Below are 11,847 nucleotides of genomic sequence, written 5' to 3'. Positions count from 1 at the left end.
TATTTTTTTTATTTTTTTTATTTTTTTTATTTTTAATAATATTTTTATTTATTTATTTGATCTAAAATTTTATAAATATCATTTATATTCATAATTTTGATGAAAATTACACTATATTAAGTTTATATATTCTATTTGTGTGTTTTATACAATCTTAAACATGAAAATGTATTAATGTTATACACAATTAAAGATTAACATGTTTTATAACATAGTAAACCATCTAACAAATCCGCCCCGCATAATTTCCGATTAATCCCCGATTTTTTCTTTAGGCGCTAGGCCCAACCCGACCGCCTGACTAGCGCCTAGCGCGTTCCCGAATAGGGGTCTTTACACATGGAGGTACGACCATATCATGGTGTTCCATGAAACAGACGATCGCGGCCACTTCGTCTAATCACTCGGAAATATTGGCCATTCATGAGGCCAGCCGCGAGGTCGTCTGGTTAAGGTCGATGATCCAACATGTCCGATCAGATTGTGGGATGGTCGAGTGCAAGAAACCGACCGTGATGAAACTCTATTTCATTTTCCTTATATTTGTACACTTTCCATATTTATGTCTTTCCTTTTATCTCTTTGTAATTCTCATATATAAATGCACCTTATGTTTGAGTAATAAAAACAAGAAATTACAGATTCTAATTCTTAAGTTCACAAGAAAGCATTAATTATTTAGATATTGGCATATTGCCAATTTGCCAGCCGAAGACCCTTTATTCCTCAGATAAGAGGTATCCGTCGACCTGTTTAGTCACTTCGACCAAGAACTGGAGCAGTCTCTCAGGGTGAGCGACGTTCTCATCAATCCTCTCGTACTTCACGTTCCACTTCACCGTACTTCCTGGTCCTCCATGGTTAGGGCTCACCTTCATCGTTTTCAAGAGGCTGTTGTATTCTGTCTTAAGAGGTCCCTCTAAAACTCTCCACTGAATCACTTTCTTCTCAAAATCCATCGCCTCGATCCTATCTTTCGACACTCTTGTCTCTCCATCTACACCAAAACATGTTTTCTTGGGATTGAAATCAAAGAAACAAGCAAAGCAAAAAATCTCTTAAAATCTTATATTCCAGCTATATCCAAGTCCTCGTATGATATCTCACCACCATTTTCAAGAAAAAGATCTTCGCATTCAAATCAAAGAAGAGTAGAACGAAAACGAACTGATAAATAGAATTAAAAGAGGTTATAGTGATGCCAATACCAGAAATTAGTTTCCACAAGACTATGCTTCCAACCATGCCCCAGTCCCCTTCGAGCAAATCATATCCCTGAATGTAGCGAGTGGCTTTGGGCACATGTTGTAATCTTCCGACGAACATGTGGAACTTATTAGCCGGAGATTTGATCTCCACGTCTACCTCAACTTCCTCCTTTACCATTATTTATCAGGTTGCTTTCTTTTTCTCAAGGTCACCTATTAGATGGAATTAATGGAATTTCAGTGAGACTGCCTTGTATCGACTTCATAACTCCTTTTATAGAGATATTGGATGAAGAATATGAATTACTTCTTTGTCTACATCGTTCATATCTAACAGATTTCTTATTACAACTACTAGATCTTTCATCCTTGATACGCTTGGATTGTGCATTATAAAACTCTTTCCAATAATTGTTAATGCCTATATTTGAAGTAGTTATACCTTAAACTGTATTTTAATGACTATTGCTCATATTATTTATAGGGAATTATATAAATTTAATAATAGATTCACTTTTTCACTGCTAACGTAATAGCTGGATATGAAAGTTTCGTTTGGGCATGACTAGTTCAAACGCAGCGATTGCGGTTGCGGTTGCGGGAGTTTGCGGATGCAGATGGTTGCGGTTTCTAGCGGTTTTTAAGAGATTTGTACGTCTGGTTCTGCGGTTAGAAATTTGTGCGTTTGCGGGATACTTATGACTGATTAACTACCTAATGCAGCATCGGTTAAATAATAAATTAACAATATTTACATTTTATATAATTATAAAAATATTAAAAATCATAATGTTATAATAAATATAAAAATTATATTTAGAAAGTTATAGTTTTAAATTATTCAAAAATTATAAAAAATATTTTTATTTTAAAATTTTATAATATTAAGTAAAGTATAATAAATATATTTTAGTATTTTTATAATTTCAATTTAAAATTTTTATTGAATATTTTTATTTTTGTATTTATATTGTTTTAAAAAAAAGAAAAAAAATGATCATCCCGCAACCGCCTGCAACCGCAAACGCTAGCTGGAACCAGCTTTTGAATTTATGAGGTTTAGAGCGGTTTGGAGCGGTTTGAGCGATTGTTGCCAAACGCCAACAGCCGCTACCAACCGCAAAAGCTGCGTTTGCGGGTGGTAGCGGGAAACCCAGTCACACCCTTAGTCCAGTGGTTTGACTAATGGTTTATTAATGCTTGTACGCTTCAATTCCCATAGGCAGATATACCATATTTTCTCTTTGCTTCAGATAAGATGCATATTCGGACCAGATTAAACAAAACATGTAAAGATGTTCAATAAGTGAAAGCAATTCTTAAACTTACTGCGAGGAAAGGAGTTAGTAAACATGTCAGCAATATTATATGCAGTTTCCACTTTCTTCACTTTAATTCTCTTCTCATCTTTCAATAAGTGATATCTCACATCAATATGGTTGATTTTCTTGTGACGAACTTGATCCTTGGCAATACAGATGACGCTCAAACTGTTTAAATACACAATTAGCCTACTCGTGATGTAGAACGAGATCATTGATCATGTGACAATTCTAACTGTACTGGTGAGGATTATGAGATCCGAACTTAGCTGATAGGTGGAGCTGATGTCTATATTCTCGTTTGTGGCAAGCATTACATCAAATATAAAATTTTCATCATCGCTTCAAAGAAAGTGTTGGATTCTGACAAGGCAAAAGCTAAAGTTTGCTTGGTCACCGTTGCTTCTATGATACAACAATCATGTGGGGATCCAGTTTCAAATGAGTGAATGCAACAACATCGTTTCGTTATGTTTTATTTTTATTAATTGCAAGGTTCGTGCAAGGGACCAAAACACTAGAAAAGTAAACGCAAACAAAAAAATATATGAGTATAACAAATCTTAAGAGCTTGATACTATCGTTTAGGGGAAGATAAGCTGACACGCAGTCGAACCTCTAGACAAGTTTGAGAGGTAGGTGCGGATTCGAAGCTTCTCAATATGACCAGCGGTGGTGAATACGGGGACGACCTTCACCTTTGTTAAACACGTAACGTTCTTGAGGAGAAAAGAGATAACATCTTTGTCGAATTGAGTATCCGTATAATCTCTCCATTCCAAGGTTTGAAGTGTGGATGACAAGCACTTGGGTAGACTAGTAGTAATTGGCTCCGCCCAAAGGAAACAACGTCGCAAGTTGCAAGACTGATGAGAATACCAAAGTTAAAAAGATGTTAACATCATATAATAAATCTCTAGTTTTATTTATCAGAATTTCAAAAATCGCACCTTGGTTAGCTGGAGATAGCGTAGTTTAGGAGAATATTGAAGAAATGCGATAAGCGAATCCCACCACAAGGGAGAACATGTGCACATACAAAAATGCTCAAGCTTACCAAAGTAAGGGCCAATGGTGACGGGATCCCACTACATTTTTGAGTTACCATGTGAGTATCCATATATTCTAAGTACTTAATTAGTTAAACACATATTGCGTAATATTTTTTACCTCTGATGAGCACAGTGTAAAGCTCTTCAATGAGTTTTTTTCTTGCCATATAATCAAGAAACTGATTATTGTAGACATTGTCACCGCGTACAATTGACTTCTTTAGAAGAGGAGCACCAGCCGTAAGCTTACCGATAAACATGTGGGCAGACACTTGACTTGAGACGGAGAGGTACAAGTAACGGAGCGATGCGAGACAAATTGGATATTCTTCAGGTATGTCGTCGAGTACAAGGGCCTTTACCTTCAAACAAGTTAGTGTCCCACAAGTGTACAGACTCTTTGAAAGAGTAGTGATCATCGGGTTACGGGCGGCGGTAAGGTCGATTTCAAGGCCACGCACCTTCCGGGAAACTGCCAAAGTCAATCCAGGCTCCGACATTTCTCGTGTTGCAATATGGACTGACCGATAACTTTAAACTTGTAAAAACCTGACCCTCATGTAACTGCAAAAACCTGTTGACAAAGAATGAAAAGTCTGTCTTCTTATTTTTTTGTTTTTTATTTTTTTTGTTGTAAATATCGTATAAATGAAAAGAGATTTGCAAGAACAAGATCTAGAGTTTGAAACATCTTGGCAAAAAGAAAAAAAAAACAAGATGGATCAATAACAACCAAAACAATGGCCAGATAAGAGCACCTAACGTAACCAAATCACCATAAGTGCAGTAAATAGCTTATTAGACCTTTTAGCAGAAATCAGGTTCCTCATCTCCCTATCAATCCCTCTGAAGACTGCAGTTGCAGGCAAGGAAACATTGTTATGGATCAAATTATTTCTTTGCTTCCATAGGTGGAATACGACCGCTTGAGAAACCAACTTCCGCAGCAGCAGCATCCTCCGGGAGTGTGGAGCTCGAATCCATGAGGGTAGCTCCGACCAGTTTGCGAAACTCTGATGAGGAGGACCACATCTGGTGAAGACTTGGGACCATACGTCGTTGCTGTACTGGCAAGAGAGGAAGAGATGGTCTCTTGTTTCAGGCGCTGTGTTGCAAAGGGGGCAGCTAACAGGAATGGGGAGACCCCATGCGGCCAGTCTCGCTCGAGTAGATAGTCTGTCGTAGTTGGCCACCCACATAGTGAACGCGTGCTTCGGGAGAGCTCCTTTGAACCACACAACGTCGTGCCACACTTGTAACTCTTGTTTTGGTCGCAAGACCTCCCAAGTCGCCTGCGCATTAAACACATTCAAAGGATAATCAGCAGTTTTCCATTCAACCACATCAACAACATCAGCAGGCAAAGGAAGAGTTAAAGTAGTTAACCAAGAGTGGAGTTCCACTTCCTGATCAGATCTTGGGTGGGGTAAGACTTTTCATTCATGGCAAAGGCAAAGAAGAATGAAAAGTCTTTGCCATCGTTTTGGCTAAAATTATAATCAAATTTTGACACTTGCTTCCAAAGAAACTTCCATCGTCTGGACAAAAGCATCGTCGCCACCACTTCTCTTGCTGGAAGCCATGAGAGTATCTCAGGGAGCATGTGGTCAGGTAAGTCACTAATCATACCCATTCTCTTGTTTCCTTTAGGGTAACAAAAAGTAAGTAGAGGAAAACCCTAATCTTTTATCTCAAGATCTGCTGAGGTATTTATCTATAATAATAAAGTTTGATTGCCTTTCTTGATTGGGTCATTCGTTTTCATTATTCTGTGCTGGGCCAGTTGTTTTGTATATTCATTACTGCCCCATTCAAATTTAGGGCACCGTCTGAATTTCTGAAAAACGTTTGCTGGAACCTCCGGACTCCTCCCACCAGCTCAACGTAACGTTTCCAGTTTTGCATTAATAAGTCCTTCGTTCCGAGCTTTTACTTCAGTACCCCATTTACCCCACTCTCAAGCACTCAATCGGACACATCCTCTCCCAGCGTAACTGACGAAAGGTTCGACTATAAATCTTCGATCTCCGGCCGATGAACAACACAACTTCAACCAAATCGAGAAGAGGATCTTGATTCTGTGTAAGTCTCAGTTCACAAGCCATTTACTTGCATAAGTTTATACATGGACGACTTTGATGTCTTGATGCAAGCATGCATACGCATCTTTTCTTACCGAGTCTTTGATTTTTAATGAGTGTGGAAGCGTTTATAGTGTTTTTTCTACAGTCTGCTGCTATTTCCTGTCTCTATTACGACGCAGCGCATTATAGTGATTAAATACGATTTGATCATTTTGATATCCTTTTCCTGCGAATTTTTACAAGTTATTTTCATAATGAAGATATAGCTTCTTAGATGGAGTAAAAAACGCTCCAGAGAGAAAAGAAAAAAGCTCGTCTCCGTCCTTTCAATGGCTGCCGTTGTCACCGGCCTCTCTTTGCCGGATTCTCCAGAACCACCAGACCCACCTGACCCTCCTTCAACTTTGACAATACTTGCTACCTCCGTTTCCATCGTTGTTGAGCTTTCTACTTTAACAGATCTAGATCTAAAAGTTACAGATCTGAATCTGAGCAACCAAATCTTCAAAGAGCTTCCTCTCTCAAAAGATTTTGGTTTAATGAATCAGTGTCGTTGTCATACGACTCCTTACTGCAGTATGCAGACTTTCTATCATCACCATTTCAATCTTTGGCCATGGACTGCGAGTCTATCTCCGTCTCAGACCGTCGTATCACTCCATCTTACACGTTCTACACCGTCTCACGCCGCTGACTCATACTGCCGTTTCCCACCATCTCTCACCGCCTCCTCAAGCCACCATCTCTCGCAGACACCGGATCTGTTTTATTCCACTTTTCTCCTCACCTTTCAGGAGTGTGTTCTGCAGATTGCTTCCCAGGCTTTAGAGTTTAGAGCAGCTGGCTCTGTTGATATCATCCCAAGCTCTCTTTCTCTCCCGTTAGACCAGGTTATGCATCTATATTTGAATTCTCCCATACCAATAGCTTCCTCGTATTTTCATAAGACCTATGGGGGTAAATCTGTAGCTTTTATGCTACTCCTTACTGCAGTATGCAGTTCCATTCCCAGTTTCACTCTAGATATTTTTAAAAAGAAGATTGTTTCAGTTCCTCTGTGGCAGATTGGATTGACAATTTTTAATAGGTTATGTATTCCACAGAATCTGGTTGACTTCTCCTTTAAGGAGTTTATGCTCTTTCCAAAATTTCCACTTGTTTTCAGTGGTATTGTTGCAGGGAGTTTGATGTCGATAGCTACAAATGCGTCGATGTTCGTTCTATTCAAAGGCTCAGCATTTCGGTGCATTGTCACCTCTGCGTTTATAGCCGATTTCAGGATTGATATACTAGCACAATGTGCTGTTCCAATCTCGGGTGTAGGACTACTAAATGTAGCCGATAATCCCCAACTCGACTTTCCTCTTCTTAGCATTACCGAAGTCGAGTGTAGAGGACCACTCTTCATCTTTAGTGTATTAAGTTTTAGGTTTGTCATTATCTATGCTATCTATGTCTTCCATCTTGCTATTACAGCAGCGGCTTTGTTGTATCTTTCTTTGAACATTTGCTCCTCAGTTGGAGAGTAAGAGATCTATAAAATGAGTTGTTTGACCAAAAAAAAAAAGATATCCTTTTCCTGCAAAAACAGGATTTGTTGAGGATCTCAGATATTTCCATGGCCCAAAAAATGGCTACAGCATTTTTTACAAATAGTGGATCATGAGGCCAATGATACACATGTTTGTGGTTCCCAAACTATATGATTTTCTATATCTCCTATTTTCTAAGCTGTCTACCTATAATAATTGTTTATAAATATCATGTATGTATAATGCAGGTCAATCTGGTTTGGTATTACAACAACGCACTTGGAAGGCCTGAGAAGAAGAAATTTATCGCGAGAAAGAAATCGTGAGAAGTGTGGTGTTATCGCGAAAAAGAAATCTAGTTTCTTGTCATTTTTTTGTGTTGTTTGTTTTTATAAGATCTCAAAGTGCTTATAAGTGTGGTGTTATGATTTTCAGGTACCATAGCTCCATTTTAATATCAATAAGTTTGTCCAGGTAGAATGAATATAGTTCCTCAGATATTCTTTATATTTTCCTAATAAATCCATCAACATTGATCCTCTCTTCTTACAGGCTCCAAGTGCTGCATCAAAACTTTGATTTACCTGCACCATTTGTGTTGCACATAGACTGCCCTCATTATTGCCGTTTTCATCATCCAGGTGTGAAGGATTCTAAATTCCAGCTATGGATAATATCAGAGTGATCTTTGATTTTAACCTTGGAATATTTTGTGCAGGCGAAATTAAAGAGGATTTCTCAATAAGATTAGCCAAGAATTTAGAGGATCTTATCATTAAAGAGGGACCAGAAACTGTGAGCAATCTACTCTAAGCACACTCTTGTCTTGGACCAGTGAGTGTTGTACTTTCTATTTCTGACTGTAAGCTTTCTTTCAAACTTGTGTTATGATCTCAAATTGTGAAGCATGTTGGTAAGGTCTTACACTGTGCTTTTTATGTTAACTTTTGCCTGAAAATTGACCCAAGGCTGCTGCTCGATAGCTGATTAGTTCAATGTTGGGTTTTGCTTTTATGATTGATGCAGAAGTAAATTTCATAACTCTTTTTTGTTGCTCTGTTCAGTTGATTTTGCATAATGATAACTGCATGTTGGGTTTTTCCCTCATTAGCCCAAGACCCAAGAAGCCCAAGAAGAAGAAGAAATATCTAGAGAAAAATGGAGAAGGATGAAGAAGTGTGTAGAAAAGGAAGTGTGTAGAAGATGAAGTGTGTAGAAGATGAAGTGTGTAGAACTAACTTGTAGTCTCCACTTACTAGTATAAATACAATTACATCATCATCGTATAATCTTTTATTCTATTACATATGATGATCAAGTACCTGCAACTTCACTATATTATCGTTTTGGACATTAAAAACAGACTTCGGCTCAAAACCTCTTCCTAATCTAAAAAAATACATTCTAGAATTAATGTAAAAATACCGATAAGGTTTGGGACGAAACTAGCACTAACATGTTGCGGTTTCAGACATTCAAAGACGGTGTTCCGTCCAAAACCTCCACCTAGAAAAGCACACTACAGATTTAAATGTCAATTTCAGTTTTCAAGATTGAAAACACATTCAAGAATTGATGCATGCACATACAAGAAGAAGAAGCAGGTCATATGATATGTAGAACCAATGATCCTTCATAATCAACCAAGAATCATCACAGAAGGAAAAAAAAAAAGTAGAAGAAGAATCAAATCACCGAGATTTGCTGCATATACTGATCCTTGAGCCGTCCCATACGACCACTGAGTTGATCAACAAATAAAAATTCTCTAATCCCATACTTCCTCAAGTTATGCGAAACGCAGAGCAGAGAGACACCAGCCAGACACGCCTGCGAGACCACGATGTTGAGCTCGAAGCTCTTGTTCTGATACGTCTCACACCCTTTGCAATGTCCTAGCTCCAACACCGTCACCGGAAGCACCAAACCGATCGTCAAAAACACGATCCATGACAAGACGAGGCTTCGCGTTGACGACTGGTTAAACCCGAGGAGCGTCAGAAACATCTCTAGCCTTTGCAGCGTTTGGCCGAGGTCGTCGTCTTCTTCGTCGGGCGGAGGCTGTTCTTGATCGAGCAACGGCGTTTCAGTGGCAACTGGTGGTGATTGGTCACTAGTCGACATCAGAGCTTGAATACGTTTGTAGAAACCCACGGCGACGGATACGATCTCATTCAAAATGGACATCTGACCGTTCAAACGCCCGGTCGACGGCTGTGATTCATCTTTCGGGTTAATCGGGAATCAGAAGAAATGAGGGATTGTCATTTATCGAGGGGAAAGTTTATAAAAATTAAATTTCTTTGTTATGTGATTTTAAGCCGTTAGATTGGATGTTAGACTGATGATTGAACGGTCGATGAGGAACATAAAATGCACCACCTGATTCTTCATTTGGGACGTGGGAAAGAATAATACTTTGGTACTCGATACAGATTTAAACTTGTTTATAATATCTTTTGCTGACGGTTCAGTTCATAGTGTACAACGTTTATTTTTTTTTAATTTGGTTTGACCAAACATATATACAAGATTATCTATGATTCTTTCAATTATTTTTCTTAAATTACATCTTTAAAAGTATAAAATAACATCAAAATATTGAAATAATATGGAAATTAGAGATGAATTTCATTATAAAGAATATATATATAAGCAATAGAAATCGTTGTTTATATCTTACAATACTAAAATGGGATATTGGGAGTGTTTAGGGTGTCTACCTCGGCACAAAAAAACAACCAATAACAATCTTTCATATTGCCACATCATCACTGCTTTCTCGATAACAAAATTCTAAAGACTGCGTTTGGGCTCTATATTAATTTTAAAGGCCCAGATGACCTTCATTTGACAAAGCTCATATCCAAAACACTAACGACTCTCTTCTTCCACTTCGTCTTCTCTTATTCCTCTCCATCCAATCTTTGTTGTTATTAAGCCTCATCTGCTATCAATCAATGGTGTTCTTCAATATCCTTTTAATGAATTTGTTTCACCTCTCTCTCATTTTCCTTCTTTACAAACCACTTCGTTTTAAGTTGGTTCTATTCAATCCTGAAAATCTCTTCCCAAAAAAAGAAGGGTTTCAGTCTTCAATAGACGCTGAAGAAGAGAGCAGACAGATTTTGAAGTTGCAGCGTAAAGTCATGCCCATGGCCAGGTACTACTTCTACAGTCCCAGTTGTATTATGTTAATAATGTCAAAGAATCTATTTGCATTATGGTATATCTCACCAATGAGTTTGCGATCTGTAGTGTCCATAACGGTCTTCCGAGTGTCTGAACTCTCATATGTTATTGGTCCAGTTCATGGACCGAGGAGGAACGAAAGAGAGCTACAGAACTACCACTTCGCCTAGGTTACCATGTCAGTTCTGACTTTGTTGGCATGTTCTAATCATACAAAGGAACACGAATGTAAAATTTAGTTTTTTAAAAGCGCTCCATAAGATTGGAAACTGTCTCCATCTTATTCAGTGTTTCCCAATTTGTTTATATTTTAAAATCAAAGTCCTACAACTGAAATTGACGTCTCACCCACTGGAAAATTGCTCAAGCAAATGATGTGTAATTGCTGTTTTTTTCTTTTAAAGCATAAGAATGTCTAAAGTTTTTTTTTTTTAATTTCTGGAAGATTTGATGCCTTTTTTTTAATATCTTCACCATCTTTTGATCTTTGCCATGGAAGTACTAAGAGCTATATCCTCATTTCTTTTGATTGCAGGCTTGCAGCTTAATCATCCCCAACATCGTTTAATGTTGATCAGAGTATTGTGTTGTTGTGATGGCTAAGCCTAGACATCATAGCTTTTCCAGAATTCTATGGAACTTGCATATGGAAACAACGAGATGTCCCTCAACTGTTTATGCCTGATTTATCAGGAAGCACGAGTGCTTCTATTTGACCTTCCAATCCTAATGCTTCAGAATTCAGATGCTAAGTTAGTGCTTAACTACTCCATACAAACAGGGGAGGCGTTTTATCTTGAGTTTATGCGTGATTGGGTTATATGATTATTTTCTTATATATGTTTTCTCTGTGGTTTTGAATTTCTTAGAGCTCATAAAAATCATGTTCTAATTCAGATATGACTCTCTTCTCTCTCTCTCTATTTGCAGCTACAACATCTAGCATCTGAGGAGAAGAAAAAGAAGAGCAAAGGGGATACCTTTCTTAGCATGTTCTTTGAATCTTCTTTATTTTCCAGATTTCACACATACATCGGGCATATCATATGTAAGCCTCTCCATCTCCTTTTAAAAATAGATATTTGTCTTCAAGCTTTCAATTGTACTGTCAGATAAAGTCATGTGAATTCTGTTTCGGCTCAGATATTTGGTGATGCAATTGGCAAAGGAAAACAAGTTGCTAAAACGTAAGCTACTTTGTGAATATGTTTGGTATTATCGTAGTATGCTTTATGTATCTGATCTGAAGTAATTTCTCACTTCACGATGTGTTGGGTTTTTCCCTCATTAGCCCAAGACCCAAGAAGCCCAAAAAGAAGAAGAAATATCTAGAGAAAAATGGAGAAGGATGAAGAAGTGTGTAGAAAAGGAAGTGTGTAGAAGATGAAGTGTGTAGAACTAACTTGTAGTCTCCACTTACTAGTATAAATAGGGGTGCTTAGCACCATTTGTAATCA

The 11,847-nt window shown here is 38.0% G+C and overlaps 3 protein-coding genes and 1 long non-coding RNA gene across 5 annotated transcripts; 1 reads left to right on the top strand and 3 right to left on the bottom strand.

Annotated features, from left to right (window-relative positions):
- Positions 1-572: 572 nt before the first annotated feature.
- LOC106333437 (MLP-like protein 165) lies at positions 573-1,487 on the bottom strand. Its single transcript, XM_013771879.1, has 2 exons — positions 1,209-1,487; positions 573-997 (listed from the first exon to the last, which is right to left on the bottom strand). The coding sequence occupies exons 1-2, from the start codon at positions 1,384-1,386 to the stop codon at positions 720-722; spliced, it is 456 nt and encodes a 151-aa protein (XP_013627333.1). The 5' UTR covers positions 1,387-1,487; the 3' UTR covers positions 573-719.
- Positions 1,488-3,114: 1,627 nt separating this feature from the next.
- Positions 3,115-5,215, bottom strand: LOC106330416 (putative F-box/FBD/LRR-repeat protein At4g26350). The gene is given in 6 exon segments (XM_013768885.1): positions 3,115-3,396; positions 3,481-3,618; positions 3,701-3,742; positions 3,744-4,061; positions 4,063-4,180; positions 5,046-5,215. Coding segments are annotated over 6 exon segments (1,068 nt in total).
- A 3,435-nt stretch (positions 5,216-8,650) lies between these two features.
- Positions 8,651-9,498, bottom strand: LOC106332534. Its single transcript, XM_013771002.1, has 2 exons — positions 8,894-9,498; positions 8,651-8,704 (listed from the first exon to the last, which is right to left on the bottom strand). The coding sequence occupies exons 1-2, from the start codon at positions 9,383-9,385 to the stop codon at positions 8,666-8,668; spliced, it is 531 nt and encodes a 176-aa protein (XP_013626456.1). The 5' UTR covers positions 9,386-9,498; the 3' UTR covers positions 8,651-8,665.
- A 786-nt stretch (positions 9,499-10,284) lies between these two features.
- LOC106332535 lies at positions 10,285-11,718 on the top strand. 2 transcript variants are annotated; one of them, XR_001268109.1, is made up of 4 exons: positions 10,285-10,361; positions 10,926-11,438; positions 11,534-11,577; positions 11,682-11,718. It is a non-coding gene; the product is annotated as an uncharacterized LOC106332535 (long non-coding RNA). The 2 variants fall into 2 exon arrangements; XR_001268108.1 differs by lacking the exon at positions 10,285-10,361 and adding an exon at positions 10,699-10,768.
- The last annotated feature ends 129 nt before the right edge of the window (positions 11,719-11,847 follow it).

The sequence above is a fragment of the Brassica oleracea genome, chromosome C3, assembly GCF_000695525.1.
Source record: "Brassica oleracea var. oleracea cultivar TO1000 chromosome C3, BOL, whole genome shotgun sequence".
In the NCBI taxonomy this organism is placed as follows: Eukaryota; Viridiplantae; Streptophyta; class Magnoliopsida; order Brassicales; family Brassicaceae; genus Brassica; species Brassica oleracea.
Note: the sequence above shows the minus strand (reverse complement) of the source record. Positions and strands in the feature narration are given on the sequence as shown.